Raw genomic sequence first — 25610 nt, forward strand, 5'->3', positions numbered from 1 at the left:
TAAAGTTCATAAAATAATTAAATTTTAATTATTATTCATCTTGATTATTCTGTAAATTTCAATTCATGAAAAATAAATAATCAATTTAAAAAAAAAAAAAAACAAAAATAAAGTTGATAAATTTAGAAAAGAGAATTGTTATAATAGATAAAAAATATAATAGAGTTTGTAAAAAATATTATTTATATTTCAATACAAACATTTGGTTTATTTATCTTAAATTACGTAAATTCATACAATAAATATGTATATAAAGATTTGATACCTTACATTAGATAAAAAAGAAGTTGTACTTTTATTCTTACGAGTTCTGTATTTTACATCAGCCGAATTTATTTCACTTGTATCATCACCCAAGTATCATTTTTACAACTATTGTTAATATATTGAGAAATATTAATGGAACTGTAACAGACAACATTTTTTTTTATTTAAATAATAACAAAATAGTAATTTTTGTTAAAACTAATTATAATTGGTAACAGAAATTTAAAACTATGTAAAACATTTTATTTATCAATTTAAATGAATATAAATAATAAATTAATTTATTTATTACCTATGAAATGTTAAATAAATTATGAAAATATTATAAAACAATAATATTACTTACACCTTGCAACTGTTCTAATAGATCGTACTAAATTCAACATTTGTGATTTTATAGAAGGGGCTTCACCAAATCCTTGAATATTTTGTCTAGCTCCCCAGCCGACTGCAAAGAAGTTAATTAATTTTACTAATTGTACCTGTACGATTTAAAATATTTATATTTACTTTCTGAAATAATTATGTTCACAAAAATATGTATCAAAACTTCATAAAACAAAATTCAGTTCCAGACTTTAATTTTTTTCTAACCTATAAATAATACAAATTCTATAACGTATGTTTAATTTACGTTATTTTTGCACACAAAAATATCCAATTTAAATTAAAATGTATATACATTTTAGAAAATCGAAAAATATTGACCAGATTATAAAAATATTCAAAAGAATAATTAATTTAACCACCTAACCTCAATTTTCAAGAATTTAAAAAAAAAACTCACTTTTTACAAGAAACCTTTCTTCGTGTAATACACAAATAGCATTTAGGCATAAAAGGGAAGCTTCAAAAAGAGTCCAAAGAGTAAATGCCATTTTTTTTTTTATTTAATAAACAATAATATTTATATTTCCCCTTTAAAAAAGTTAGTCTTCTAAATAGTGACGTCCACAAGTTTCATTGATAATACCGACCGACCAATCAGACACACGGCGTAACACCTGTTTACAACAATACGATAATACCGACCCAAGGTATATGTTCAGTGGTGCCATCTGTGCAAAATTTGATTAAAAATCTTTTACTTTACACAAACACATGCATATAATACTAATGATTCCTGTTGTGTTTTACAATAAATAAATAATGTCGAATTTTGGAAAATCTCAATTAATGAAATATGGTTGGACCGAAGGTATATTCCTTTTCTAATTTATTTATATATATTTTATATAATATTTTTAATAATTAATTAATTGATTGTAATATTCACGTGCATACAATTTCCTAACCTCTTTTTTTATTGTTCTCATTAACTACAATATAAATAAAGATTTATTACATACTAAGAAGAGATTTATTTATTTTAATATTTACATTGTCGAATATTTCTCTACAGGTATAAAAATAAAAAAAAAATCGAAAATTTTAAACGAATTATTCTTTATTCCAATTTTTTATCATGATTTTTGAAAGACAATTTACCTTATTTTCTATTAGTAAAGTATTTAGAAATAATAAACAATTAAGAGAGAAATGAATATTTTAAAAGCTACGCTCAATAAAATACAATACATTACAAATTGTACAAAAATGTATACAATCCAACTCAATTGTATTTTCATATTTTTAAATAGAATATAAATTTATAATTACAAAGTGTTTCAATGGAAGTAAAAACAATTTTATTGTTGACACTTTGAAACATTGAAAGTTAATATTAGATAAATATTAAAAATTTATGAAATTAAGCAATTATTCCGGTAGCATAACCTATCAATTTTTTCTTATCTTTATCCAATGACAATTTTTAATATTTCAAATTATATATTTATTTTTTTTTATATATAGATATGTCTATATTTTTCAAATATTTAATAAAACAAAAATAGTAATAAATATATATTTTTTACAGGCAAAGGCTTAGGAAAAGAAGAAAACGGAATCGCACAACCAATCAAGCCAAAATTAAAATTTGACTTGAAAGGAGTTGGACACAAAAGCATTGATGATAATTGGTGGCAATCCGTTTACAACAAAGCTTCTCAAAATGTCTCGGTTGACAAAGATTTTTCTGGTGTTTCTGTAAATATAATTGATAAAAGTGCAAAAATATTTTCCAAAAATGAAGATTTAGTTGAAATACAAAAAAAACACAATTCTGGCTATAAGGAATTTATAAAAACATCAACATTAAAAGATGGTCTAAATGTTCAAGAAATTAATGAAAAAAGTGCAACTGATACTAAATTACAAATTGGATTTGACAGTTTAATGATCAGCGACGAAGAATTATTCAAAGCTTGTGGCGGAAGAACAGCTCATAAAGGCGCTAGGCATGGTTTAAATTTAAGTGGTAAACTTGCCAGAATTGCGAAACAAGAAGAAGAATTATCACTGACATCCATTGTCGCATCAGATAATAATAATAAAAAAAAAACTAGAACCAAGAAAAAAATTATCGATAAAGAAAAATTTGTAAAAGATGAAAGCATCGCAAAAACGTCGTCAGTTGTATTAACAAAAAAGGAGGAAAAGAAAGAGAAGAAGAGAAAAAGAAAAGAAATTGTTGAAAGTGAGGAAGATGTCGATGATGATAAACAAGAAATTGCACATTTAATGAATAATTCCAAAAGTTCTAAATGTCAATTAACGAAAAGTCAAAGAAAAACGTGTAGAAGGAAAATAAATAGTTTAGTTGAATTGTTGGATAAAAATTTTTCCCTTGAAGAGAGTGAAAAGAATGAAATTTGTAATAAAAAAGAGGGAACGAGGAAGAAAAAAAAGATTGAGGATAATGATAATGATTTAGTTTTACAAACTTCTTTTCCACTATTTCGTGAAGATGAAGATTTTTTAACAACATTTAAGGATCTCACATTTAAACGTTATGAAGAACAAAATCCTACGAAATTCTATCGAAATATTCACAACAAAAAAAGAGATGAAAAAGTAAAAAAAATGGATGAATTGAGTGATGTTCTTAATGACATGTGTACCCTTGATGAAGCAAAAAAAGAGAAAAGTAAGAAAAAAAGAGCAAAAAAATATTCCGTAATAGATTTTGATGAACATATATCAAAAATTGATGCAAACAAATTGAATAGTAAAATACAGAAAAAGAAGTTAAAAAGAAAAATAAAAACAAAAATTTGTGAAGCAAGAGATAAAACGATACGCAAGATTAAAAACTACAATTTATAAATGTACATTGTATAAATATTACTATAAATACATTTTATATTCATAGATTTTAATTTTTATAAATTACATTTTAAATAGATTAAAATGTACAAGGTAATTAAATACAAGCTATCAATAGCATTAAATAAATAAAAGTTAAATTTATTATTATACATTTTATCATTTAATTTGACAATTTTTTCTTTATTGAAAACTAAATGTTTATTTGATAAATTGAATTATCATTTAACAATTCGACGGTAAATTAAACACGATAAATTTTTTTTTATTTTAATTTATTTATCACTGACAAAAGAAGTAAAAATCAAATAAAGAAATTTCGTTTTCTTTTTCGACCACTGTGCGGTCAAGGGGTTAATATTAAATTTTTATAAATAATATACTATTTACTTTTTTTTTTTTTAATATCTAGAATATTTTCTTCAATATCATATTTTTTATTATCAGTATTGATAATTTTGCTTTTCGATTTTTTTATTTTCTTTTTTTTTTAAATAAATATATAAAGAAAGTTTTTGTTAATAATGAACAAAAAAAGTCTTTTATTTACATACGCTGTAAAACATAAATGTCTTAGAACGTTTACAATATTAATATGTGTCATTTTTGAGCGAGTTGTAATAGTGAAAATTAAATTTATTCATTTATGGGATCAATTTCATTTCGTATTGACGTCCAAATATAACCAGAACCTGCACCAGTGTATGGAATGGGATATGGACTATTTTTAAGTCGAAAATAATCAGAAGGTGCATGCATCACAAATTCCATGTATTCCAATTTTCTTGGCAAATCTTCCTCTGGACCAATAATGTACGTTTCAGGAATAAATCCATCTTCTGGCGGTGGACTATTATTAAATGTATTATTTTATTAGTAATACTCGTAAATATTTATTATTAATTAGTATATTGAATTTATCATTTGGTAGTACATTTTTCAAAATTTATTGAGTTAGAATTGAAAAAAAAAAAAAAAAAATTTGTAAATTCAATTCTTGAGAAATATTCTAATTCAAAAATTCTTTTAAATATTTTACTTAACACTATTCTATGAATTAATTTTAGAAAAATTTTTTCTAAACCATATTTAAAACTAAAAGATATTTTATTTTTAATAGTAATCAGAGAAAATCGAAAAACCTTGATGTTGTTGGCAAAAGCCATGTGACTGCTGCACTTTTTTCGCAATATTGATCCGTTAATAATCCACGAATTTGCGCATAATAAATTCCTCCATCCTCATCCTGCATTGAAACAACATCACCGACTTGAAAATAAGAACCTTTATAAAATACAAATTCACTAGTGACGGTCGTTGATGTTGCAGTTGGAGCTTTCATGGGCTAAAAGCAATGTTTTTTTTCTTTTAATTGAAACAAAAATTCTAATTTATTCATTTACTAACAAGTAGTTTACATAAATAACTATTTTTACTCTTAATTCTATTTATTTATTCGAAAATCTGATTCACAGAACGTTCTATAGTCAACAAAGAAATTTTTTTATATAAAGAATAAGGAAACAAAAAAGAAGTAATTTATTAAATATAATACCGTTTTCTTAAAAATATGTCGTCTTCCTTTGCCCTTGGGTACAGTACTTTTCGATGGAGGTGCTGCTGGATTTGTTTTACAATATCGAGTAACCCTAGTACTTTTTCTCGCGGGCTTAGAATTTCCATTTTTTTCTTCATCTTCTTTTGTGATATCAACATTAGCTTTTTTTTGTTCCTCTAGACAATTATTACAAAAATTTCCCGTTTCAGTGGCATGCCAAAGTATTGTTTCCTTAGTTGCACACTTTGTACACTCTGGTTTCGTTCCCAACGGCATTGAAGTTATTGTTTATATACGCGAAATAATTGAAAGATAATTTCAATAATCAAAGAATTTAATTAACATCGACTAGTATATATTTATTTGTTTTCTAAACGAAATATATTTTCATTTTCTACACAACTATCGCAATAAGTTGAAATAAATATATAAACAATTATTTAACAATACCGAACTATAAAAGAACTAAATAATTTTTTTTTAAATTGCAAAATTTTGAGGTTATTTCATAACACAGGTAAACACACGCATGCGCATTAAAAATGCATTTAGTTCCTGGTTTATTCACAATTTAAAAATCTGTCGCCACGGATATTAAAATTTAAGGTAGATTTACAAAACGATTTACACTCATTGGCTGCTTATTCCCGTTCAATTTGAAAACAGAAAACTGCATTTTTAAGAATTATTTTATTTATTAATAATTTAAAACATAAAACAAAATTGGTGAAAAATTTTGAAATTATATTTTATTATTTTTAATTTTTATAAATATTCTGTAATATATGTTTCAAACAAATGTAAGAAAGAATAAAAATTTTACATTCTAAATTTTTAAAAAGTTTTCTTTTAATTTCTTTTTTAATGTGACATCTTAAATAATAATTGATGACTAAATTGAAACAACAATTTTTTAATAAAAACAGTTTATTTTTCATGTAACAAGATGTCAATTACACATTGTTATTATAACTGAAATTCGTGACTTTAATTTTATATGAATAGAAACACATCACAAATCACAGTCACACGTTTCTCTAGCTAAAAAAACATGTAAAAGTATAACGCCCTAACGTTTTATTTTTGCAAGTATACATATTCTATTTCATCACTTCAGTTCATAGCTTAAAAGATTAATTATTATATTCTAAAAAATTCTACTTTCGATTATCGCTTTCCTGTTAAGCTCAATATACACTTGATTTTTGTTTTTTTTTTTTTTTTTCCTTAATAATTGTAAATATTTCACATTTCTCTCACAAGAAAAACAGTTCAACAATTATTTTTAATAAAATTAAATATAATGGTATAAATCAACTCTTAATTATTAATTCTACAGAAAATAATAATACGATTTTAAAATTCTTGCAAATTAAAATATTTTTAATCTTCTCTTGTGTAATTCATACAAAAAAAAATATTGTATATTATCGAGAATCAAAAATGATTCTAAAATTAAGCAATTTACTGATCTCTGAAATATTTTTTTTACTCAATTATAAAAAAAAATTCCACAAAAGATCATCTTCGTATCGTTCAAGTAATATTAAAGAAAAATATATATTCTTTTTAAAATACTCAGTTTGAAAATACTTGAAATATGCTAAATTTATAGAAAGTGTTAAAGAATATAGGAAAGTTATAAAAAAAAATTTAAATAAAAGAACAAAAAAAAAAGCATTTTTCAAGTATTTTCAAACACTTATAATTATTAGTCTTGCAATTTTACAAAGCGCAGTGAAATTTACAAGTTTAGTGTTCATTTTATAAATCAGTTTTTAAACTGACATAAGAATGTATGTTCTTTTTTTTAATATAATAATGTATATTCAATTAGGCCCGAGACTCACGTTACTGATTTAAGTGAAAATGACAATTTTGGCCTCGAATTATTTTTTCCGAGAATCTTTTTCTGTTCTTCTTTCACTCTTTTTTCATGTTCTTTTCTCATTTTTTGCCTCTCTTCTTCCATTAGTCGTTGCTCCTCGACCATTGCAAGTCTTTCCTCGGCCTGAAACATTTGCATTAATATTTAGTTAATAAAAATTATTATTATTATATTATTTTAAAAAATTTTGATAGTTGATATGAAATTTATTAGATTTTATGACTATCAAAATAAACAAAAAATAACAATTATAAATAATAAATATTATTTATGATGTCTAAAAATATTCTATTACAATTTGTAAGTTTTACTATTTACAAAAAAAAATGTTATTTAAATATTTAAAAAATATTAAATTAATTAATACCTATTTGTAAATTATAAAAGTTTTGATTTAATTTTTTATATATAAGAATTAAGAAAATCTTTAAAGGACACTCACCAATTTCTTTTGTGCTTCCTCGATTTTTCTGTTGTTTTCCTCCATGATCCTCTCGAGTTCCTCGCGCTTTTTCCGCTCTTCTTCCTACAATGACAACAAATTCGGTTTAAAGTCGAAGTGATGTTAACGATTTAACTCTTCTTGTTACACCGTTTATAATATATCCAAAAATTATAGTTGGTCTGTGTACAGCTTAGCTTTTACACATCCTAAGGAACCTTTTTTTTTTTGATGTGGGAAAATAGGAGACAGGGGTCTTCCGATTATTAATTTTTGTTTTTGTTTTTAACAACAATCTGGACTGCAAGGTTGGCTTGACGTTAAAATCGCGGCCTATAAACATTATCCTTCGAGAACCACATCGATTTGCTTTCAGCTTCAATCCAATAAAACATCGTGAGACTAAATTACTCCAAAGCATGAAAAGAAAAGAGAAATGCTCAATTTTTGTTTTGTAAATAATTAATAATATCACAATACATGCAGAAATTGTTGTGAAATATTATAATATAAATAGAAAAATAACTGAAAAAAAATTTTATTTTTTCTAAATGAAGATTCATTCGATTAACATATAAATTCAAATTAAATAACAGTTTATGAGTGAAAAAAATATTTATATCAATTAATTTTGTCGTGTATTAAAAGAAAAAATGCTATTTTCAATTTTCTAATTTAAATTTTTCTAATTCAGGCACATGCACGTTTTCTTTTTTTTATATTCAACAAAATTCTAGTTTTACTGAATAATTGTTTATAAATTGTTATTTATTTTGAAATTATCGTTGAAAGGCTGAAACTTCTTTTTTATAGAAAAAAAAAATCTCAGAATTCTATTCAAATTGAGATATTGAAAAAAAAGGTTAACATCTAAATGATTCGCAAGTCTGATTTTTGCCATTAATCAGATCAGAGGACGGAAAACCCACATCTAAAAATTGTTTCATTAGCTGACGATTATCACGTGGTGCCTAGCAATAATATATATTGTTGGTACCAAACAAGTTCGAGCAAAGAACAATAATAACAATGTATATAATTTTTTTTTTTTTTTTGGTATATAATGAATTATGAATATATAAATTGGATAATACCTGAATGAAGACTCACGCCAGCACGTAGGAGATGACTTCTTCATAGACAATCACTCAGCAGTGAATTAAAAACCGGCTTCTTCTCTTGGTAGTCAGATAGGAAGGTGACCTATGTTTTGCTAGGTCGTACTTTGTTGCTAAAGGTTTCTAATTTTTTTTGCGACCCTTTTTAAAATTTTCTACCCTCATTCTTTTTCCCCCGTTCATTTATCTCTCAACTTTTCGAATTTTTTTTAGCAAAAACTTAGCTATCACTTAATATTTATCAATTTATTTTATAATTTTTATAGAGGTATTGAAAGAAAAAAACAAGTCCACGATCAGTAAAGAAATAAAAATTACAACCGATTTTATTTGGGGGGGGGGACAAATTTTGAAATAAAAAAGAAAAGAAAAAAAAAGAAACTTGGAAAAATAGGATAAAAAATTCTTATCAATTAGGAAGCCCAGGTAAAAATACCACTGGTCCTATAATTTTTGCAATAGATAAATATTCTTTATTTAATAAACAACGAATTAACGAAATAACGGGAAGTAAACTAAATTTACAAAAAGTATCGAGAGATTAAAATTCTCTCGATTTTAATTAATCCTTAATGTCCATAAAAAGGGTGATAGCATTCGTTTTCACAATCGTGTTATTTTATAAATATATATATATTATATCACTGTTCGGCTTGGTGTTTATTTCTCTCGTGATGGCCAAATTGACACAATTGAGAAATTGAAAACAAATCTGTAACTATAATCTTACCGAGGATTTTTCAAATCCCACAATTTCTAATGTCAATCAGAATTTTCACCGTTCTTGTTTTTTTTATATAAATAAATAAATATGTTTATATGTATATATAAATATACATATTTATGTACATGTACAGGTACACAGCTCTGTTCACAAATATCTGTGTCATGCGCATATAATAGGAAAACCTTCACAATACCATTGAGAAAAAGATCACTTCCCAACAACGCGACCTCAGTGGATGTTGGAAAGTAGAAGCACTTAGGTTTTTTTTTCACTTTTCGTCAATTGTTTTTTTTTTCAACCACGGTGCTTCTCACCCAAACGCTGTTACTGCCTTATTAAATTTGATGATAAAAATCTGAATTTCCTCCTTTATAGGAAAGGAATTTTCTTTTTTTTTCATAAATAATACAAAATTTTGCAATTTAAATAAATTATTACATATGTATTTAACAATTTCAATATAATATACGCACATTATGCTCAATAAAAAAAAAAAGAAAAGAGAAAGAGATAAATTTTGAAAATAATGAATATTTGGAGACAAATTTGTGCGATTTTTTTTTTTTTAGCAAAAGAGAGAGAAAATGAAGTTACAGCGCTTGGGCTAACACAGGCCAATGTTTCTTTGGATTGGTCTTACCTCTCGTCGCTTTTCCTCTTCACGTAGTTTTGCTTGTCGCCATTCCATTTCCTCCATCATTTGTCGTTCCATGGCTCGTTTAGCCTCTTCTACTCTTTTTTGTACCTCGGCCTCAATTTCCTCCTTTCGTTTCTCGAGTTCTTCCTCAACCCTTTTTTGTACAAGTTCCTCGATTCGTTTTGCAGCTTCCTCCTCAACCATTTTTTGCTCCACCTCCCGCTGCCGCCTGGAGGCATACACGTATCGAGTGTTTCGTTCTATTTCTAATTCATCTAATCTAATTTACAATTAATTCATAGAGAGAGAGAGAGAGAGAGAGAATTACCATGCTATTTTGAAAATTTTTACTATTAATTTTTCTTTTTCAACTATATTTTAAAAAACTGTTAATTTATCGATTATAAATTGTTTATTAGTCAGAAACATTTTAAAAATTATAAACAAATCATGCTTGTGTCTCGTATTAATAGAAAATAATAAAATCCAATATAATTAATTACACACCATCACCACAAAAATTTATATACACAATCTTACCCAACCGCACTCGTCACGAGGATTTTGTTCGTTAATTCTTTCTTTTTCCTGACAACACAATGACAAAAACAACATATAAAATTTTGCCTTTTTAAATATTGTTTTAATCCTTTCAAATTGTAATTTTCTTAAATATTTACTAATACATTTTTGTAGTTTTTCTAATTTTAATTACATTTTTTCCATATATACAAGAAAATTAATAGTTTCTTTCAATCAGAAAGGATTAAAAATTTAAAAAACGATACTCCACTTGATATTTATAACAGAAAATTAATAAATGCAATCACCTCTGTCTCTCCATTTCCGCCAGTCTTTCAACTTCGTCCATTTTGCGATCCCTTTCTCTGTCTCGATAAGAACGCTTTTTATGACTGACAATGTGAATATCATCGGAAATATCTGATGCTGAACTCGAAGATGGAGAGTGTGACCTTTTTCTGAAAAAGTGAATTTTTTAAAAATTAAAAAACAAAAAAAAACATTCCAAAAATTTGTTCATATCCTCTTATTGAGTGAAAGACTCAAAAATTACAACACAAAAAAATGTATAAAAATTTTAAATAATTTATCCAATAAGAAAAAAAACAATATAGGTACATACTTTTAAAAAAGTTTTGAAATAATTTTTATTATTTAACATTTCGAAATCTAAATGTCTCTTACTTCCTAAACTCCAATAGATGCGAATATAAATTTCGCATATGAAATATACAATAAACATTAAAAAAAAAGTAATAAAAAAAAACTAATCAATAGAAACAAAAATTTAAATTGTATTCAACTTATTATTTAAAATTAACATTTTTTTTAGACAAAAAATGTATGCATTTTTGTATGCACAAGAATAGTTTTATTTTCATAATAATAATTATCGTAAAATAAACAACACGACTGATATATAATATCAAAATACATAATAAAGAGATAAAAATAAGGAGTGCTAATCATACTTTAACTTGGAGGCATCGATTAATGCAAAACAAGAAGGCGGAAGAGGGATAGAAGAAAGAGGTTTAGTCGAATAACAAAACGAACAGAACAAAAATTTAACATTTGAAATTGTAATAATTACCTTGTCTTTGAACTGCGTTCTTTGGGTTTTTCTGAATATTTGCTGGTTGAACGTTTTTCACGAGATTTTGATCTTTTTCGCGAATGCTTACTCTTGTGACGCCGCCTACTCGGCGATTTACTCCGCGATCTTGATCTACCCATTTTTACAAGTCTAACCGTTTTTCCTGATGACTCAATGACTAAATAAAAATTAAATTTTTATTAATTTATTCTTTTTCTTTTCACTAGATATACAATATGTATATCAAACCCGTAAATCGATTTGAACTATGAAGAAAATTTCGACGTAAATTCACAAAATTATGTACAAAAAAAATACGACGTACGCAGCTGCACAGAGTGATATTTGTAAAATAACTATATTATATATCCGTGTAAACTTTGTACTAAAATTAATGAATTATTACTTTCTATTAAAGAGATTTAAACGACCTTCTGTAAACGATTTTTACTGCATTTTGTGACCCTATTATTACTTTTTGTACACTTCAGCATTTTATGAATAACTCATTTGACTAATGTTGACTTTTCTTTCTTTTTGAGGTTATTAATTTGACTAGAGCTGTTTAGATCCGATTTACATGAATAAGAGATTTTCTACGTAAATTACATGTATTTAACGAATATACAGACTTTACTTTTATGGCGGAAAATTTAAAACTTAAATTAAATAAACAATTTTAGATGTTTATTTTAATACTTTTAACAATTTCTTCAATATTTTTCATATATTTTAATGTGCTTTACATAAATTATAGAAATAACCACTTGAAAACAAAAAAAGAGATCTTAAGTTAAGATCAGAAAGATGATTGGTTGTCGCCATCTTTAAAAGTTTCAAAAATACTGTTAACCGCATTTTTAGCGGTGCAGTTGTTTATAGTTGTTGATAGTTGATTCTGTATAAAGTTTTCATATAATAACATTGTGTTATAAACATTATAACTATTTTAAAATATCCAGTTAAATATTCTTCGCGTAAGGAAATTTGTTAATATATTTTATCTGTCAAAAATGTTTGTTTATAGAGTCTCCAAGTTTTGACAGTTATAACCTCAAATCCATTTTTTATAAGTTTAATAATATTTTATACATTGCAATAATTTGTAATAAATTAATTCTTATAAAATGTGTAATTAAAAAAATTTCAGGTTTAAAAAACGATAGAGCGTTTTAAATAATTAGAAAATTAAAATTATGAAAATGAACGAATATCTTGAAAACAATGTTCCTGATAAATATCAAGGAGACGTTGGAAGAGCTCTTGATGCAATGTCAGAGCATTTGGATAATCGAGGAAGAAAGTAAGTATTTTAAAAAAAGTAGCTAATAATTGTTCTTTGAATTAAAAATATAAAGAAGATTAGATATTATTAGTTAAATTTAATTATATACAATAAAATCCATTCTTTTTTGTTCAGCTTTCGTTGGTCAATGGGAGATTTTCAAGTTGGAGCACCTTTAGGTCGAGGTAAATTTGGCCGAGTATTCTTAGCTAGAGAAAAATCATCGCATTACATGGTAGCATTGAAAACACTTTACAAAATTGAATTGGTGAAAGGAAAAGTTGAAAAGCAAGCATTGCGTGAAATTGAAATTCAATCTCATTTAAGGTATTTCTCTATTTTATTATTTATACTTTATATTATATAGAATTAAAAAAATTAATTTTTATTTTCAGTCATCCGAATATTTTACAACTTTTAACTTATTTTCATGATGAAAAGAAAATTTATTTAGTACTCGAGTTTGCAGCAGGTGGTGAATTGTATAAGGAGCTGAAACGTCAACCAGGCGAAAGATTTAATCAACATTTGTAAGTTATTTTATTATTTTCTAAACTATAATTTAAATAATAATAAATATTCTTTTTTACATTTTAGGTCAGCAAAGTACATTTATCAAGTAGCAGATGCTCTTGAATATTGTCATAGAAATAATGTTATTCACAGGGATATAAAACCAGAAAATTTATTACTTACTTTTAATGGCGACATTAAATTGGCCGATTTTGGATGGTCAGTTCATGCACCCTCTTCAAAGTGAGTTGATTTTTTATTGAAAATTGTTATTATCCTCATTTAATTGTTTGAAAAAATAAATAAAAATAAAACAATTTTTACATTTTTAGACGTCACACGGTTTGTGGTACTTTGGATTATCTTCCACCGGAAATGGTGACATGTCAAAGGTACGATGTGTTTGTCGATCACTGGTGTTTAGGAATATTGTGCTATGAATTTCTCGTAGGAAAAACTCCTTTCTTCAGTGAAACTCAACAGGAAACATACGATAAAATACGAGCTGTAAGAATTCCATGGCCGTCGCAAATCACACCAGGAGCCAAAGATTTAATTTCAAAGGTAATTTTATAAATTCATTTTTTATAAAAATATGAATAAATTTACAATAAATTTTACTGATTAAATCAAAACGTGAATAGTAGAAAGAAATGTTAAAAATTATTTTTTCTTTTAATTTTCAGCTCATACGAAAGGAAAGTAATAAAAGAATTCCACTCGCAGATGTAAAGAGACATTTCTGGATTCTTGAACATAAGAATGAGAAGTAAATGTTTGTTATTCTAGGTTTAGTATAATTAATTGTATGAGTATTGTCATGACAATGTTTTATTGAAAATATTGATTATAAAATTAGATATTAATTTATAATAATCAATTTATTTTTATACATGTATGAACAAAATTTACAGGACTCATTATTATGAAAAATAATTGTTTGAAATTGAATTTAAGAATTAATTTCTATTTTTTTCGTTTTTGTTTAATGTATTAACCATGACCATTTTAACAAAAAAATAAATTAATCCATTTACAATGAGAAAAAAATATAATTTTTCGAAAGAAATAAACATATTCTTCATCTTTAAAACATTTTGTTGATAAAATGAATATTACTTCTGTTATTAAGAATCCCCATTCTTGTTTTATTTATCTTTTAAAATTCTTATTTCTTTCTTATTTCTCTTCGTTTTCATTGAGCAAAGTTAACTAAAAAAAATAATTAAAAATCATGCATAAATTAATAATTCTCGATCCCAGGTACCTGAGTATATTTGCTCCCACGAGTCATAAATTGGGGTTTTAGTATTTTGATTAGAGACAGTTAATTCAATATCTCGATGTTTTTGATAATCTTGATATGGATATTGAATTTGCCACCAATCAAAAACGTCAACATGAACTACACCGACTAATGTTACAATTTGTGTTGGTGTTTGTGGAACGTAAAAGGAACCAAAACCAAGTACAAGACGATGATGTTCAAATCCCGGTGATAAATTCATTGATACAGTTTGCAATGTCAAACCAATTACGGGTTGTAACATACTGTACTGTAAACAAGTCACCTGAAAATTTTTTAAAAGTATTTTTAGTTTTTTAAACAATTGTTACGAACATTTAGAAATAATAATTGATTCAAATAAATATTTTCAAAATCATAACTGAATAATAATAATAATAATAATAATAATAATAATTGAAATTCATTGTAAAATATTGGAAACTTACTCTGAGAATTTTGCAACCTTCTTCTTGATTAAACATAACATCGCTACGAGATAATTCATAATTTTGATTTTTGTTATTATTTAAACGATCAATGTGAGAGATTTTTTTACTGTTCTTCACTTCCTTCAATTTAAAATAGAAGTACCATCGATTTTCTCCTTTCTAAAACAGATTTCGAACAATTTTAATTTTTTTTTTTTGTACAGAAAATAATTTTCTTTAAGTTTTTTTTCAAATATAATTGTTGCTTAATTATAAACGATTACTAAGCAGATAATTGTAAAACTTAATAAAAGTGAGAAAATTTTATTTTTCATGTTTCTAATTCGAAATCATCCTTACCTTATGCCACATGAGAGTACAAAATCGTTTCACCAATGAATGCGGATCTTTTTGCTCCAATTGTGATCGATTATCTGGACCTTTTAAAAATTTACAATAACTAAAATGAAGAGCTCGAATAACATAAGCTCGAAGTCCTAATGGTCGTACAATTCGTTCAGGTTGCAAATACTGTGGTAAGCCAGTCACAGATTTATGATATCTAAAGAAAAAGATATTTTTGAATTTGTGAAATTGTCTATTTAATAAAAATTTAATTTTTATAAGTATAAATTAAATTCTATCTTAAATCTCTTATTTTGTTATTAACTTTACCTTCTTAATAAATGAAACCAAAATTTAGCAGTGTGCGTAACATAATATGATTTTTTACAAATTATAGCAAATTTAATAACCATTTCAGGTGAAATGTGTTCAGAAATGAGAAACCAAAGATCTACTGGATAATCTATTCCTTCCACTGAATTGTCATTTTCTTTTTGTTCGGATTTTACAGTTTTTCTTTTAACTTCAGTGACATTTGGGTCATTTTTAGATTTGGGTAAATCATCATTTTCTAATAATGAATCTTCTGTTATAATTAATCTCTGCTTCACTATAATTATAAAGAATTTTAAATTATCTCATTGATGAAAATTTATATTTGTATTCACAATTATATATTTAATATATTTAAATACAATTTCAATTAACTATATTCTTAATTTCGATTACTGACCTTCAGAAGTTACGTTTGCAACAGCTTTTTTCAATCTTGAATGTGAACCACTGGAGGCATTGGCAAAATCATTGATGGTGATGTCTAAAAAAACATTTAAAAATTGAACCAAATATGAAAAATATATAAAAAAAAGTGTATAAAACAGAAAATATTAATATAAGTAATACTAACCTCCCAAATTCTTTGTTGGTTTTTTACATAAGTTCTGTTTCTTTTGTCCTTTGTTACGGGATTTTGAGCCTGGCATTTTGTAAGCTTTTTTTAACGTTTATCAAACTAATAAAATACATTTCAATGTAATATTTAAGTACAAGTGTTCTTCCTCTAAGTATATACTTAAAGAAACATTTCCATTTTCATATCTACAAAACTTCACAATATTTTTAAAATGTCATGTAAAAGAACAAAACATTTTCAAACTAATTGACTTATTCTTGCAAATTAAACAACTAAAAAATCCTAATTAAATAAATTACAGCTACTTTTTATTAACGACAAGATGATGTTATTCGGAACAGCATTGCAAATTCGGTGATTAAAATCACCGTTTTGACATTATGAGGTTATGTTTACTTTTAACATCCTAATCCTATCCTATTGGTAGATCGGGAAAAGCGCCAAATTCATCGTTTTTTTCAAAACATTTATAAAACACATCAGTTTAAAAAAAAATTATGAAAAGCAGTTACAGAAGTGAGATTATAAATAAGAACAATATAAAATATTCTTCATAACAATATTTATTAGTTCTTTCATTATTCAAATTAAAAGAAAAGTTTAAAAATTTTTTAATTATTTTACAAACATTAAAATAAATTGATTTTTTAATATCTAAAGAAGATTTAAAAAAATGAATAGAGCAAAAAAAAAACATTACAAAATTAATTTAATAAATGTTAAGAAATAAATACTTCTAATACCTTTGTACCTGGTTTTTTTTTTATTCAAAATATTTGTATTACAATTACTCGACGCGTGCATGTTTTATTGGAATAATAAACCTTGATTCATGAAAAATGTTGGAAAATATGCGCATTAAATTAAAACACATTACAACATTTACTATCATATAATTAAAGGTAAAATATTTTTCTTTTTTAAAATACATCTCACAAAGAAGAAGATCCAACTGAATTAATGATAAAATATAATTATAATATCATTGAAATATTTAAGTGTACTTTCTGAAGCAATACATTTATTCGAAAATTTTCAAACACTTTCAAAGCACCTCAAGATGAGTTGTCATAATTTTTTTTTTGTTTTGAGTTTTTATTCAATAATAAAAATGGAACTTATATATCTACGTTTTACAAATAATATAAAATATATTTCTTAACTAACCTTTTTTCGTATTTGTATTTGTATTTATAAAAAAAAAAGAATTATTGTCAGTTTCTTGTTGAAATTGACAAAATTCTAATTTAAAAAGAAAAATTAATTTTTAATTTCTAACGACAATTAGCCATTTGAAGTGCAATGAAATTTGGAGTATATTTTTTCTATATGATCAAATTACATTGTCTTTTTTTTACAAAAAAAAAATTCTTTTAACTTCCTTACTCCAAATGTATGTACATTATTTGGGAATATAATGAACGAACTAAAAACTTTTATCAATACAATATAATAATGATAAAAAAAAATGTATACGTAATAATAATGAATGAAAATAATTTCTTGTATCATTGATCACTGGATTCTTAATTATCAAGTACTATTTTCCTCTTTTTTTTCTCTCTCCCTTTCTCTCTCTTTCTTTATGTTGATTCAATTCGAATCTTTGAAATGTATAATAATTTATATCAAAGAATATATATATTTATATTTATATATAATTAAATTCTTAGGAGTTGAAATGGACAATACTAAGAAGTATTATTATACATGCACTGTGTGCCTTTTTCTTGAAATGAAATTTCTAAAATACTTCTATACTCTTGTCACTTTCACAAGTCCTCGTGTTTGTTTTTTTAGTTTCTTTTTTTTTTTAGTTGTGATAATTCAAATGTTGAGGTATAACCAGTGACACAAAGTTTAACCTAATGTTACTTGCTTTCCGAACCAATTGATGTTGAATTCTTTTCGTCATTGTCATTCTCGCCCTCTTTTGTTTCAGCTTCCGCAAGAATACTGTCATCTTCAATCATTGACACGGCTGTCAATGAAACATTAGAAGCTACGGGAAGAATTTTAACAAATTAAAATCACAATGAATTTTAAATGTAGTGAAAATATTTTTTTGCCTTCAATTAAAATACATTTAAATTAGACGAAATCTAAATAAAAAATATATTAAAGAGTATTTAATTATACCTGTCTTTTTAATTGTGGTCGCAGGATCTTGTGTAAGAGAAAATATTTTTTCCTCAGACATATCCTTCGTCAGTTCTTTAAAATGATCGACTTGATCAGAAAATGATTGCCAAAATGTTTGACCCTCGCGAATCGTGAACATTGCCTAAAATAGAAATTGTAAATACAAAAATAAAAATCGAAAATACATCTATAATATTATTTTTCAATAAAATGTTTTTGTAAATACCTTAAATTTATTATATATGTGCTCTGCTTTTTGTCTAATCTGTTCGGCCTTTTGCTTAAAAATTATCTACAAGGAAAAAGAATGTTATATTTTTATATTCATTTAAAAGATTTTAAATTCAATTCTTTGAATATTTACCGTTTCCTCATCGTTTAGCTTCCAATCTGACAAATTGCCAATGTATCTTCGTAGCTGAAAATTCATAATTCAATGTTATATACCAATTTACATTTGAAAGCTTAATTTAGTGTTTACTTATTTTAATTTATGAAATTATTAATAAATAAAATTTTACTCTCTTGGAAAATAATATTGAACGTTTTTAACTTCACTTACCCTTTTAATAGTTTCGACGATTTGAGGATGCTTCTTTAACATTAATGGATCAATTGAAAGATTTAGCATGACATCCATAGCTTGTAAACATTGATCGGCATTGGCTTTATCAAGTCCCAAATTTGATTTGATTTGCGCATCTAATTCTAAAAGTTGAGATTCAATGCGCAACCATCTAAAATAAAATAAAGTTCAAATAAATTAAAAAATTAATTTAAAAATTTATCAAATTAAACTTTTATCACTTACTTTAATTTGATATTTTGTTTATTATTTCCATCCTTAGCAAGGGGACGTTTTCCATCAAGTGGAACTTGAACATTAAAATCCAAACGATCTTTAACTTGTTCGGGAAAAATTTCTCCACTTTCCAATTGAGCCTTCAATTTCATAGCCTTTCGTGCGTTTGTCGTTTCCCATTGTTCTTGAGCTTTATCATTTGCAAATGACAGCGGTCGATTTAAATCAAGTTTAATTCCAACATTTTCCCCAGAAAATGTACGCGCAGGAAGAAAGCGACCCGTCTTGTCTGGTGTTGATGATGTAATAATTGCATCACTTGGTAACTCACTGACATTACTCTTTCCTATTAAAACAAAAAATAAAATTATAATTTTGTACATTTTATTTTTTAAAAAATCTTTTTAATAACAATATATTTTGTCTGAAATTTTTATTTAATAGTTAAAAATTCAGGGAAGGAACCCACTTTCCACTGTAAGTCGCTTTTTGGTGATAGCGGCAGGTGTGGAATTTTGATTGTCTATCGCTTCTTCAATTTTTCTTGGCCTTCCACGTCCTGGATGATGTTCTGTAACAAATATTCAATTATAGAAATTTTAAAGATAAATTATTATTCATCCTCATTAAAAAAGGCGTGTAAAAATTGAAAAAAAAAATTGTTTTCTTAAACCAAACTCGTACCTACCTATTGTATGAATTTGAATAAAAATTGTACTTCTCAGTGTAAAAAAAAAAACAAAAAGAATATGCTTTTTTAAAAAAACGTATTTTTAAAATAAAAATTAACTAAGAAAATGAATATTAATTCGTCAAAATGCTAATTTTTTTCACTGCGTCACTTCCCTTGCAGCAATATCACAGGCACCATTCAAATTGATAATTGTTTGTGTGTGTTTTAAAAGAAAGGATAAATGAAAAATATAAAAACAGAAGAACTACGAAAAACCAAGCAATGAACTTTATTACAAACGTAATAATACTTTTCTTTTGCAAAATTCACCACACTGAAGTATAGTGTATTAATTTCACATAAATACTGATACAATCTCATAAATTATTAATTAAAAAAAAAAAAAAAACAAAAACTAAAAATCTATTCTCTTGTTCGTTTGTGAAATGATGCAACTAACAAAATGGCAAAATCACTTAAAATATTTAAAATCGAATACAATATTAAAATATTCTTGAAGCAATTATTAAAAAAAAGAACAAAAATCGAGGTAGACACAATAAAAGTCTCAATAAAGTATATAGAGAACTAAAAAAATGAGTTAAAGAATAGAAAACCAAGAACTGTTCTTACAAAGTCTGAAATGAACACGAATCATTATGAGCTTTCATTTAACTGATGTTTTAACATTCTAATATAACCAAGACCCTCTAAAAGTACTAATCTAAACAGATCATTAGTTGTTAAATTTTCAGTCTCGTTTGTCTCTGGAAATTCGCCTACTTCTGATGTTAGTGTAGCAAATAGAGGTGTGGTCGAAGAACCTTCAAAAATTATAAATAATCAAAAGAAAGTGATTATTTTTTATTTTTAAACATTTTACGTAATAATAACAACCAACTATTTAATAAACTAATCAATAATAAAACTATACATTTAAAAGTTTTAATATTTAACAATTGACAAATTCAACTATTTAATAATTGAAAATTTAAACTGTATAATAATTTTGAATTAAAATTTAATTTATATAACTGAAAAATTTCAAAATCTAAACTATGTATTTAATAATGAGAATTATGTAAAACGATAATTAAAGAAACAATGTGAACATACAAGTTGCGATAAAATGGTCGTTTTTAAAATAATAATGTCGATTTAAAAACAAAGTACTACATTCCTCAATAAATTGCAAATCTATAACACAACATGCACATAAAATCATAAAACCCTAAAAAAGAATAAAATAACCTACCATTTTTCTCAGTTTCTACACCATCAGAATCAGCAAAACGTTTCGGCTTAATTTTTCGTCCACTTCGACTGACGACTTCTTTTTCTTTTTCCTTCTCTTGCACTTCCTCTGCAGGCACTTCAATAGTTGTCTCCTGCTGCTTTGGCGTATTTTCCTTTGGCCGTCCACGTTTCTTTTTTGCTTCCGGAACATCCTATAAACAAGTTGAAAATATAATTATTATAAAATTATTAAATATAATTAATTTCTTAAAAAACAATTAAGTAAAAAAATGAATATTTTAATAAAATGTTAAGACATCAGAAAAATATAACATCAAATAATGCAAAATAAATTGAATGTATGGAATAATCGCACAAATCAATTAATCTCAAGAAAGACTTGTCGGCAATTCCAAATTTAATATTGGGTTTATTTGTACAACAATTGTAATCATAAAAATTGCTGTTGAAAGAACAAAACAACCCAATTTGAATATATTTAATTAAATAAATTACAAAACACAATTTAAATGATCTTACTGGTGTATTTACTGTAGCCATTGATTTTCTCTTCAATGGTTTTTTCTTTTCGCCTTCGTCAATGACCAAATTTCCTAATTCCGCATCACTATCAGTGTTAACTGGCTCAATTTGAGAATTAACTTTTTTTGTTTCTTCTACTGGAACAACTGCTGTATTTAAAGATAATGTTATTGCAAATTATTTTTAGAATTTCACATGTAATAATTTCAAAAATAAATAAACAATATAAAAAAATATAAAATTGCGTCATACCTTTCTTTTCTTTGGTTGGAGGTGCAGCGGTTGGTGAATCATTTTTTAAATCCGCTTCCAATTGTTCCAAACCTTCAATAAAGTTTTTTCGTTTTGTTGTCTTTGCGCGAAATTTCTCTTTATTTTCTGAATATTCAAAAAGTTCTTCAAGTTTGCAAATGGCGCTAAAAAAATAAAATTTCAATAAATCAAGAAAAAAAAAATTCATAACATTTTTGCATATGATTAAATTTAAATAAATCTTACGTTTCTTGAGTTCCATAAAAGGATACATGAAACTTTGGATGTTTATGGTTATCTTCAGAGATTTCTTCAATCTGAAAATATAAATATTAATTTATTTAATAAAAAATTTGAAATATAATTGAAATAACAGTAAGTTATAAAATAACAATAATTTATTATTAAATTTAAAGTGAATTAAATATATTTGATAAAAAATTCAAAAGTAAATACATTTTTTTTTTAAAGAAAAAAATAGACTATCAATATGGAAACGTAAAAATAACACAACTTTTTATTAATTGCTGAATTATATTTAAATTATTTTTGAATTTATGTAAATAATTATATTAATTATCGAATAGTATAATCGTTGAGTGTGATTAATCACGATAGAGAACAATTCATTTGTGTGTGATTGATAGTTTTTAACGGCTTTTGCCGGATTAAGCATGGACAGGAAACCGCTCATGCCGCATGAGAAATATATATATATATATATATAATTATATTGCGTGCCGCATCATTTAACAAAAAATAGCCATCGCAATCGATCAAAATAGTTAATTTTATAATCTCTATTAGAAAAGTTATCAGAAAAATAACTTTTTGCTATTAAAACAAAAATGAAATCAATGTTAATTGCTGAAAAAAGGAGAATCGTTAAAAAAGATTTAGCTTACTTTGGCTGGCCATGGCGGGTGACCTCGAACTTTTGCAAACACCTTGTCTCCACGAGCAAACTTATTTTGAACTCGATTAACCATGATGCTGTTCGCAATTTTGAACACTTGATTAAAATAATCTACTTACTTCTCTAAATATTTATTTTAATTTAAGCACTTTTGTATTAACAACAACCAGAAAACATCACAAAAAGCACCCACATCCATGAAACCGAAAACACTTTCTATAGATGGCTTCTCCCCTCTTTCAGGAAACATTGGCTTTATTTTCGATTAAACACTCGACTAATCAGAATACGGACATGTCGGAATTGTCCAATCACAATGTGAAATTTCCAAGCATAACCTAACTTTTTAAATCGCGGGAAGAATGTAGAAACGCTTGGAACACATTACACTGTGTACTGCCTTTATCATAACAAAACTTCCTAATGTAATTTTTGAAATATCTAGTAAGAAATAAACTTTAAATTTTTTAAGTCTTAATGACTAATAAAACAATTAAGAATGTAAGAAATAAAATTATTTAGTTTCTTATTTTTTATTTTCAGAACTTTTTAAATTGTTCTGAGCGACAACTGTAGTTTTTGGCGGGACATTTAAATGCACAAATAAATATTATTAAAAATAATAATTATAATACTATTGGAGTTGCATTATTATGGCCTAATTTTCAAATAATCCAAAGTTCGAATGTTTATTTCATCGAATTTCCAATAAAATATCGAATTATCAAAAGATAGAAATGTCAAAAGTTTGAATGTTTATTTAATCGAATATCTTAAAGTTAGAATTTTCAAAAGATCAAAACTTTTTTTTACACAAGAGTTTACACTCTATGTTGTACTTGACCATAGCTTAAAATTATCAAGTGTTTACAAGGTTCAAAGTTTTTCCGATAGGTTGAGCCAGATAGACTATTTTGAAATTAACAAGCAAATAGTAGTTTTCAGCATAATTTTAATCTTTATAGAGGATACAAATCTCTTATATGTACTATTAATGTAAACCATTTTACCTCTAAAGATTAAAATCATGCTGAAAATTATTATTTCCATGTTAATTTCAATATAGTCCCCCTGACTCAATCTGTTGGTAAAAATTTGAACCTTGTAAACACTTGGAACCAATTGATAATTCTAAGCTATGGTCAATTGCAACATAGAGTGTAAACTTTTTTGTAAAAAAAAGTTTTGAACTTTTGAGAATTTTAACTTTAATATATTCAATGAAATAAACATTCAAACTTTTTACAATTCTATCTGTTTTGATTTGAATTTCCCTCCAAAAGTTATAAAAAAAATTTTGTTATTTTTATACTTAATACTTTTATCAAATATTTATTTTATTTATTTACCAACAGTAAATTAAATTAAATAAACCTGAAATTCATTCGTATTAAATTATATCTTTTAATGTTTATTTACACATTTTTTCATCACATTTGCGTTTTTAAAATTCAAAAGTAAACTTCCGTTTCTATATTTAAGTCCAAATAAACAACCGGTTCCGTTTTTATCAGAGCTGAGTGTTGTTATTTAACGTGCGTTTAATTTGAGTGTACATTTAATATATATTTATTTGATTGCAATTTCGGTATTAAATGAGTAACAGTTGTTATTAACGTTAATTATGAATATTATAATTAATAATGTCTTTGAAATTAATTAAATGTTTTTTAAATTCGTTTATTTTATAATGTAATTTCAGATTTTTGTGATTTCGGTATTTCGCGTTTTTAGGTGTTTACTTATTTGGGAATTAATATTTATATTTTATCATTGCTTTTATTAATAACATTTATGGTTTTTAACTCTTTTGTTGAACTTAAAAAATATTATTTAATTAATATTCGAAGTTGGTAAATTAGTTTGGAAATCAAATTATTATTGAAATGTTATGGGAGGGGGTTGCAGAGCGAAGGGATTGAAATAAGTAAGGTTAGGGTCAAGTGTCTGACATTTTCGCCATTTTACCGGAAAATTGCTTCTAATTTAATCATCACAAAAAGAAAAGTTTAATGTATATAATAATTAAAGTTTAAATGAAAATAATATGTGAATTTTGATTAATGAAGTATCTTGTAGAACGAGAAATATTAATAATGAAAGTTATACAACCATAATATCTTATATAAGGTTATATATGTTGACATTGATTTTGGATCATCGTGATTTTATCCATCAAATATTTTTATTATAAAGGTATGTTTATTATTTTTATTATTAAAAATACCCATTTATATTGTAGATACATTTTTTATTTTTATCTTAATTTGTACATAATGCATAAAAGTAATATTTCCCTTTATTAATATTTATATTCTTGGCGCCACACAGAAATTACGGAAATAGAATATTCGTTTGCAAAATGTAACAAATATTTTAATTATTTTAAGTTTAATATGTCATCTTCTAAAAATTTGCGTGTTTATTTTTAAGAATGAAAGCATTTAAGAAATATGACATTTAAATTTATACATTTAGTATTATTCGGTTAAAAAAAATTTTTTCTGCATTTTCCAATAATATAATTTTTAAAGCATATGACTTGAAATATGTATTACTTTATTGGAAAATTCGTGAAAAAAAGTGTATTAAATTTTTTTTTATTGTAAACAGGTAAATCAGGAAACAATCTTCTAATTTCTCGAGTACACATAAAATAGTTGGAATTAATATTTAATTTCTAAATTCCACTTTAATTTTTGATTAACAATTTGAATTCGGATTATTATTGTTTAATTGTTTGTTATTGTTTTTTTTTTAGTATTGTCAGAGTTTTTATTTAAATATTAATTAAAATAAAATTCTAATTTTA

At 25.2% G+C, this 25610-nt stretch overlaps 8 protein-coding genes across 11 annotated transcripts in view; 3 read left to right on the plus strand and 5 right to left on the minus strand.

The window, feature by feature from the left end:
- Window positions 1-160: 160 nt before the first annotated feature.
- Window positions 161-1256, minus strand: LOC127281445 (immediate early response 3-interacting protein 1). Its single transcript, XM_051305161.1, has 3 exons — window positions 1055-1256; window positions 614-715; window positions 161-405 (listed from the first exon to the last, which is right to left on the minus strand). The coding sequence occupies exons 1-3, from the start codon at window positions 1143-1145 to the stop codon at window positions 350-352; spliced, it is 249 nt and encodes an 82-aa protein (XP_051161118.1). The 5' UTR covers window positions 1146-1256; the 3' UTR covers window positions 161-349.
- Window positions 1257-1295: 39 nt separating this feature from the next.
- LOC127281443 (G patch domain-containing protein 4) lies at window positions 1296-3521 on the plus strand. Its single transcript, XM_051305159.1, has 2 exons — window positions 1296-1465; window positions 2186-3521. Exons 1-2 carry the CDS (start codon window positions 1417-1419, stop codon window positions 3472-3474), a joined length of 1338 nt encoding a protein of 445 aa, XP_051161116.1. The 5' UTR covers window positions 1296-1416; the 3' UTR covers window positions 3475-3521.
- A 176-nt stretch (window positions 3522-3697) lies between these two features.
- On the minus strand, window positions 3698-5567 carry LOC127281444 (GATA zinc finger domain-containing protein 1). The gene is made up of 3 exons (XM_051305160.1): window positions 5030-5567; window positions 4617-4819; window positions 3698-4324 (listed from the first exon to the last, which is right to left on the minus strand). Exons 1-3 carry the CDS (start codon window positions 5306-5308, stop codon window positions 4111-4113), a joined length of 696 nt encoding a protein of 231 aa, XP_051161117.1. The 5' UTR covers window positions 5309-5567; the 3' UTR covers window positions 3698-4110.
- A 519-nt stretch (window positions 5568-6086) lies between these two features.
- On the minus strand, window positions 6087-12005 carry LOC127281487 (UPF0430 protein CG31712). Of its 2 annotated transcripts, XM_051305207.1 has the most exons (6): window positions 11460-12004; window positions 10675-10824; window positions 10385-10432; window positions 9848-10073; window positions 7363-7446; window positions 6087-7043 (listed from the first exon to the last, which is right to left on the minus strand). In XM_051305207.1, the coding sequence occupies exons 1-6, from the start codon at window positions 11600-11602 to the stop codon at window positions 6879-6881; spliced, it is 816 nt and encodes a 271-aa protein (XP_051161164.1). In that variant the 5' UTR covers window positions 11603-12004; the 3' UTR covers window positions 6087-6878. The 2 variants fall into 2 exon arrangements, with proteins under 2 accessions (XP_051161164.1, XP_051161165.1); XM_051305208.1 differs by lacking the exon at window positions 10385-10432 and having other exon boundaries at window positions 11460-12005.
- A 268-nt stretch (window positions 12006-12273) lies between these two features.
- LOC127281486 (aurora kinase C-like) lies at window positions 12274-14241 on the plus strand. Its single transcript, XM_051305206.1, has 7 exons — window positions 12274-12439; window positions 12613-12765; window positions 12883-13074; window positions 13143-13277; window positions 13345-13503; window positions 13593-13824; window positions 13947-14241. The coding sequence occupies exons 2-7, from the start codon at window positions 12659-12661 to the stop codon at window positions 14031-14033; spliced, it is 912 nt and encodes a 303-aa protein (XP_051161163.1). The 5' UTR covers window positions 12274-12439; window positions 12613-12658; the 3' UTR covers window positions 14034-14241.
- On the minus strand, window positions 14123-16620 carry LOC127281485 (transmembrane protein 183). Its single transcript, XM_051305205.1, has 6 exons — window positions 16229-16620; window positions 16055-16138; window positions 15652-15931; window positions 15337-15538; window positions 14995-15156; window positions 14123-14831 (listed from the first exon to the last, which is right to left on the minus strand). Exons 1-6 carry the CDS (start codon window positions 16302-16304, stop codon window positions 14493-14495), a joined length of 1143 nt encoding a protein of 380 aa, XP_051161162.1. The 5' UTR covers window positions 16305-16620; the 3' UTR covers window positions 14123-14492.
- Window positions 16621-16974: 354 nt separating this feature from the next.
- LOC127281464 (PC4 and SFRS1-interacting protein) lies at window positions 16975-23041 on the minus strand. Of its 2 annotated transcripts, none has more exons than XM_051305183.1 (12): window positions 22788-23041; window positions 22129-22199; window positions 21883-22046; window positions 21628-21776; window positions 21107-21299; window positions 19648-19749; window positions 19188-19524; window positions 18939-19113; window positions 18741-18794; window positions 18603-18668; window positions 18374-18518; window positions 16975-18236 (listed from the first exon to the last, which is right to left on the minus strand). In XM_051305183.1, the coding sequence occupies exons 1-12, from the start codon at window positions 22869-22871 to the stop codon at window positions 18106-18108; spliced, it is 1671 nt and encodes a 556-aa protein (XP_051161140.1). In that variant the 5' UTR covers window positions 22872-23041; the 3' UTR covers window positions 16975-18105. The 2 variants fall into 2 exon arrangements, with proteins under 2 accessions (XP_051161140.1, XP_051161139.1); XM_051305182.1 differs by having other exon boundaries at window positions 21628-21779; window positions 22788-23040.
- Window positions 23042-24352: 1311 nt separating this feature from the next.
- The window catches only part of LOC127281465 (uncharacterized), a 136048-nt gene continuing 134790 nt past the window's right edge, over window positions 24353-25610 (plus strand). Inside the window, exons 1-2 of one of the 2 annotated variants that reach the window (XM_051305185.1) lie at window positions 24353-24386; window positions 24707-24994. The gene's annotated coding sequence lies outside the window, so the exon portion shown is untranslated. Of the gene's footprint in view, window positions 24387-24406; window positions 24995-25610 lie in introns of those variants that run through there. The other variant, XM_051305186.1, reaches the window with a different exon arrangement.

The sequence above is a fragment of the Leptopilina boulardi genome, unplaced genomic scaffold (assembly GCF_019393585.1).
Source record: "Leptopilina boulardi isolate dan_hultmark-lab unplaced genomic scaffold, ZJU_Lbou_2.1 LbouV2_269, whole genome shotgun sequence".
NCBI lineage: Eukaryota > Metazoa > Arthropoda > Insecta > Hymenoptera > Figitidae > Leptopilina > Leptopilina boulardi.

Bases quoted from the DNA above. Each gene is read 5' to 3' on its own strand.
- LOC127281445 (XM_051305161.1), bottom strand. From the start codon at position 1,145: ATGGCATTTACTCTTTGGACTCTTTTTGAAGCTTCCCTTTTATGCCTA. The intron at 716-1,054 runs GTGAGTTTTTTT...ACTTCTTTGCAG, and splicing joins AGAAAGGTTTCTTGTAAAAA to TCGGCTGGGGAGCTAGACAA. The intron at 406-613 runs GTAAGTAATATT...TGTCTGTTACAG, and splicing joins TATTAGAACAGTTGCAAGGT to TTCCATTAATATTTCTCAAT.
- LOC127281487 (XM_051305207.1), bottom strand. From the start codon at position 11,602: ATGGGTAGATCAAGATCGCGGAGTAAATCGCCGAGTAGGCGGCGTCAC. The intron at 10,433-10,674 runs GTGATTGCATTT...TTGTGTTGTCAG, and splicing joins GCGGAAATGGAGAGACAGAG to GAAAAAGAAAGAATTAACGA. The intron at 7,447-9,847 runs GTAAGACCAATC...TTGTCATTGTAG, and splicing joins AAGAGGAAAAGCGACGAGAG to GAAGAAGAGCGGAAAAAGCG.
- LOC127281443 (XM_051305159.1), top strand. From the start codon at position 1,417: ATGTCGAATTTTGGAAAATCTCAATTAATGAAATATGGTTGGACCGAA. The intron at 1,466-2,185 runs GTATATTCCTTT...TATTTTTTACAG, and splicing joins GAAATATGGTTGGACCGAAG to GCAAAGGCTTAGGAAAAGAA.
- LOC127281486 (XM_051305206.1), top strand. From the start codon at position 12,659: ATGAAAATGAACGAATATCTTGAAAACAATGTTCCTGATAAATATCAA. The intron at 13,278-13,344 runs GTAAGTTATTTT...TTTACATTTTAG, and splicing joins GAAAGATTTAATCAACATTT to GTCAGCAAAGTACATTTATC. The intron at 13,825-13,946 runs GTAATTTTATAA...TTTAATTTTCAG, and splicing joins CCAAAGATTTAATTTCAAAG to CTCATACGAAAGGAAAGTAA.
- LOC127281485 (XM_051305205.1), bottom strand. From the start codon at position 16,304: ATGCCAGGCTCAAAATCCCGTAACAAAGGACAAAAGAAACAGAACTTA. The intron at 16,139-16,228 runs GTTAGTATTACT...ATGTTTTTTTAG, and splicing joins ACCAACAAAGAATTTGGGAG to ACATCACCATCAATGATTTT. The intron at 15,539-15,651 runs GTAAAGTTAATA...CTTTTTCTTTAG, and splicing joins TGGTTTCATTTATTAAGAAG to ATATCATAAATCTGTGACTG.
- LOC127281464 (XM_051305182.1), bottom strand. From the start codon at position 22,871: ATGGTTAATCGAGTTCAAAATAAGTTTGCTCGTGGAGACAAGGTGTTT. The intron at 22,200-22,787 runs GTAAGCTAAATC...TTATATTTTCAG, and splicing joins ACCCGCCATGGCCAGCCAAA to ATTGAAGAAATCTCTGAAGA. The intron at 19,114-19,187 runs GTAAGTGATAAA...ATTTTATTTTAG, and splicing joins AAACAAAATATCAAATTAAA to ATGGTTGCGCATTGAATCTC.
- LOC127281444 (XM_051305160.1), bottom strand. From the start codon at position 5,308: ATGCCGTTGGGAACGAAACCAGAGTGTACAAAGTGTGCAACTAAGGAA. The intron at 4,820-5,029 runs GTATTATATTTA...CATTGCTTTTAG, and splicing joins GACATATTTTTAAGAAAACG to CCCATGAAAGCTCCAACTGC. The intron at 4,325-4,616 runs GTTTTTCGATTT...ATTTAATAATAG, and splicing joins CTTTTGCCAACAACATCAAG to TCCACCGCCAGAAGATGGAT.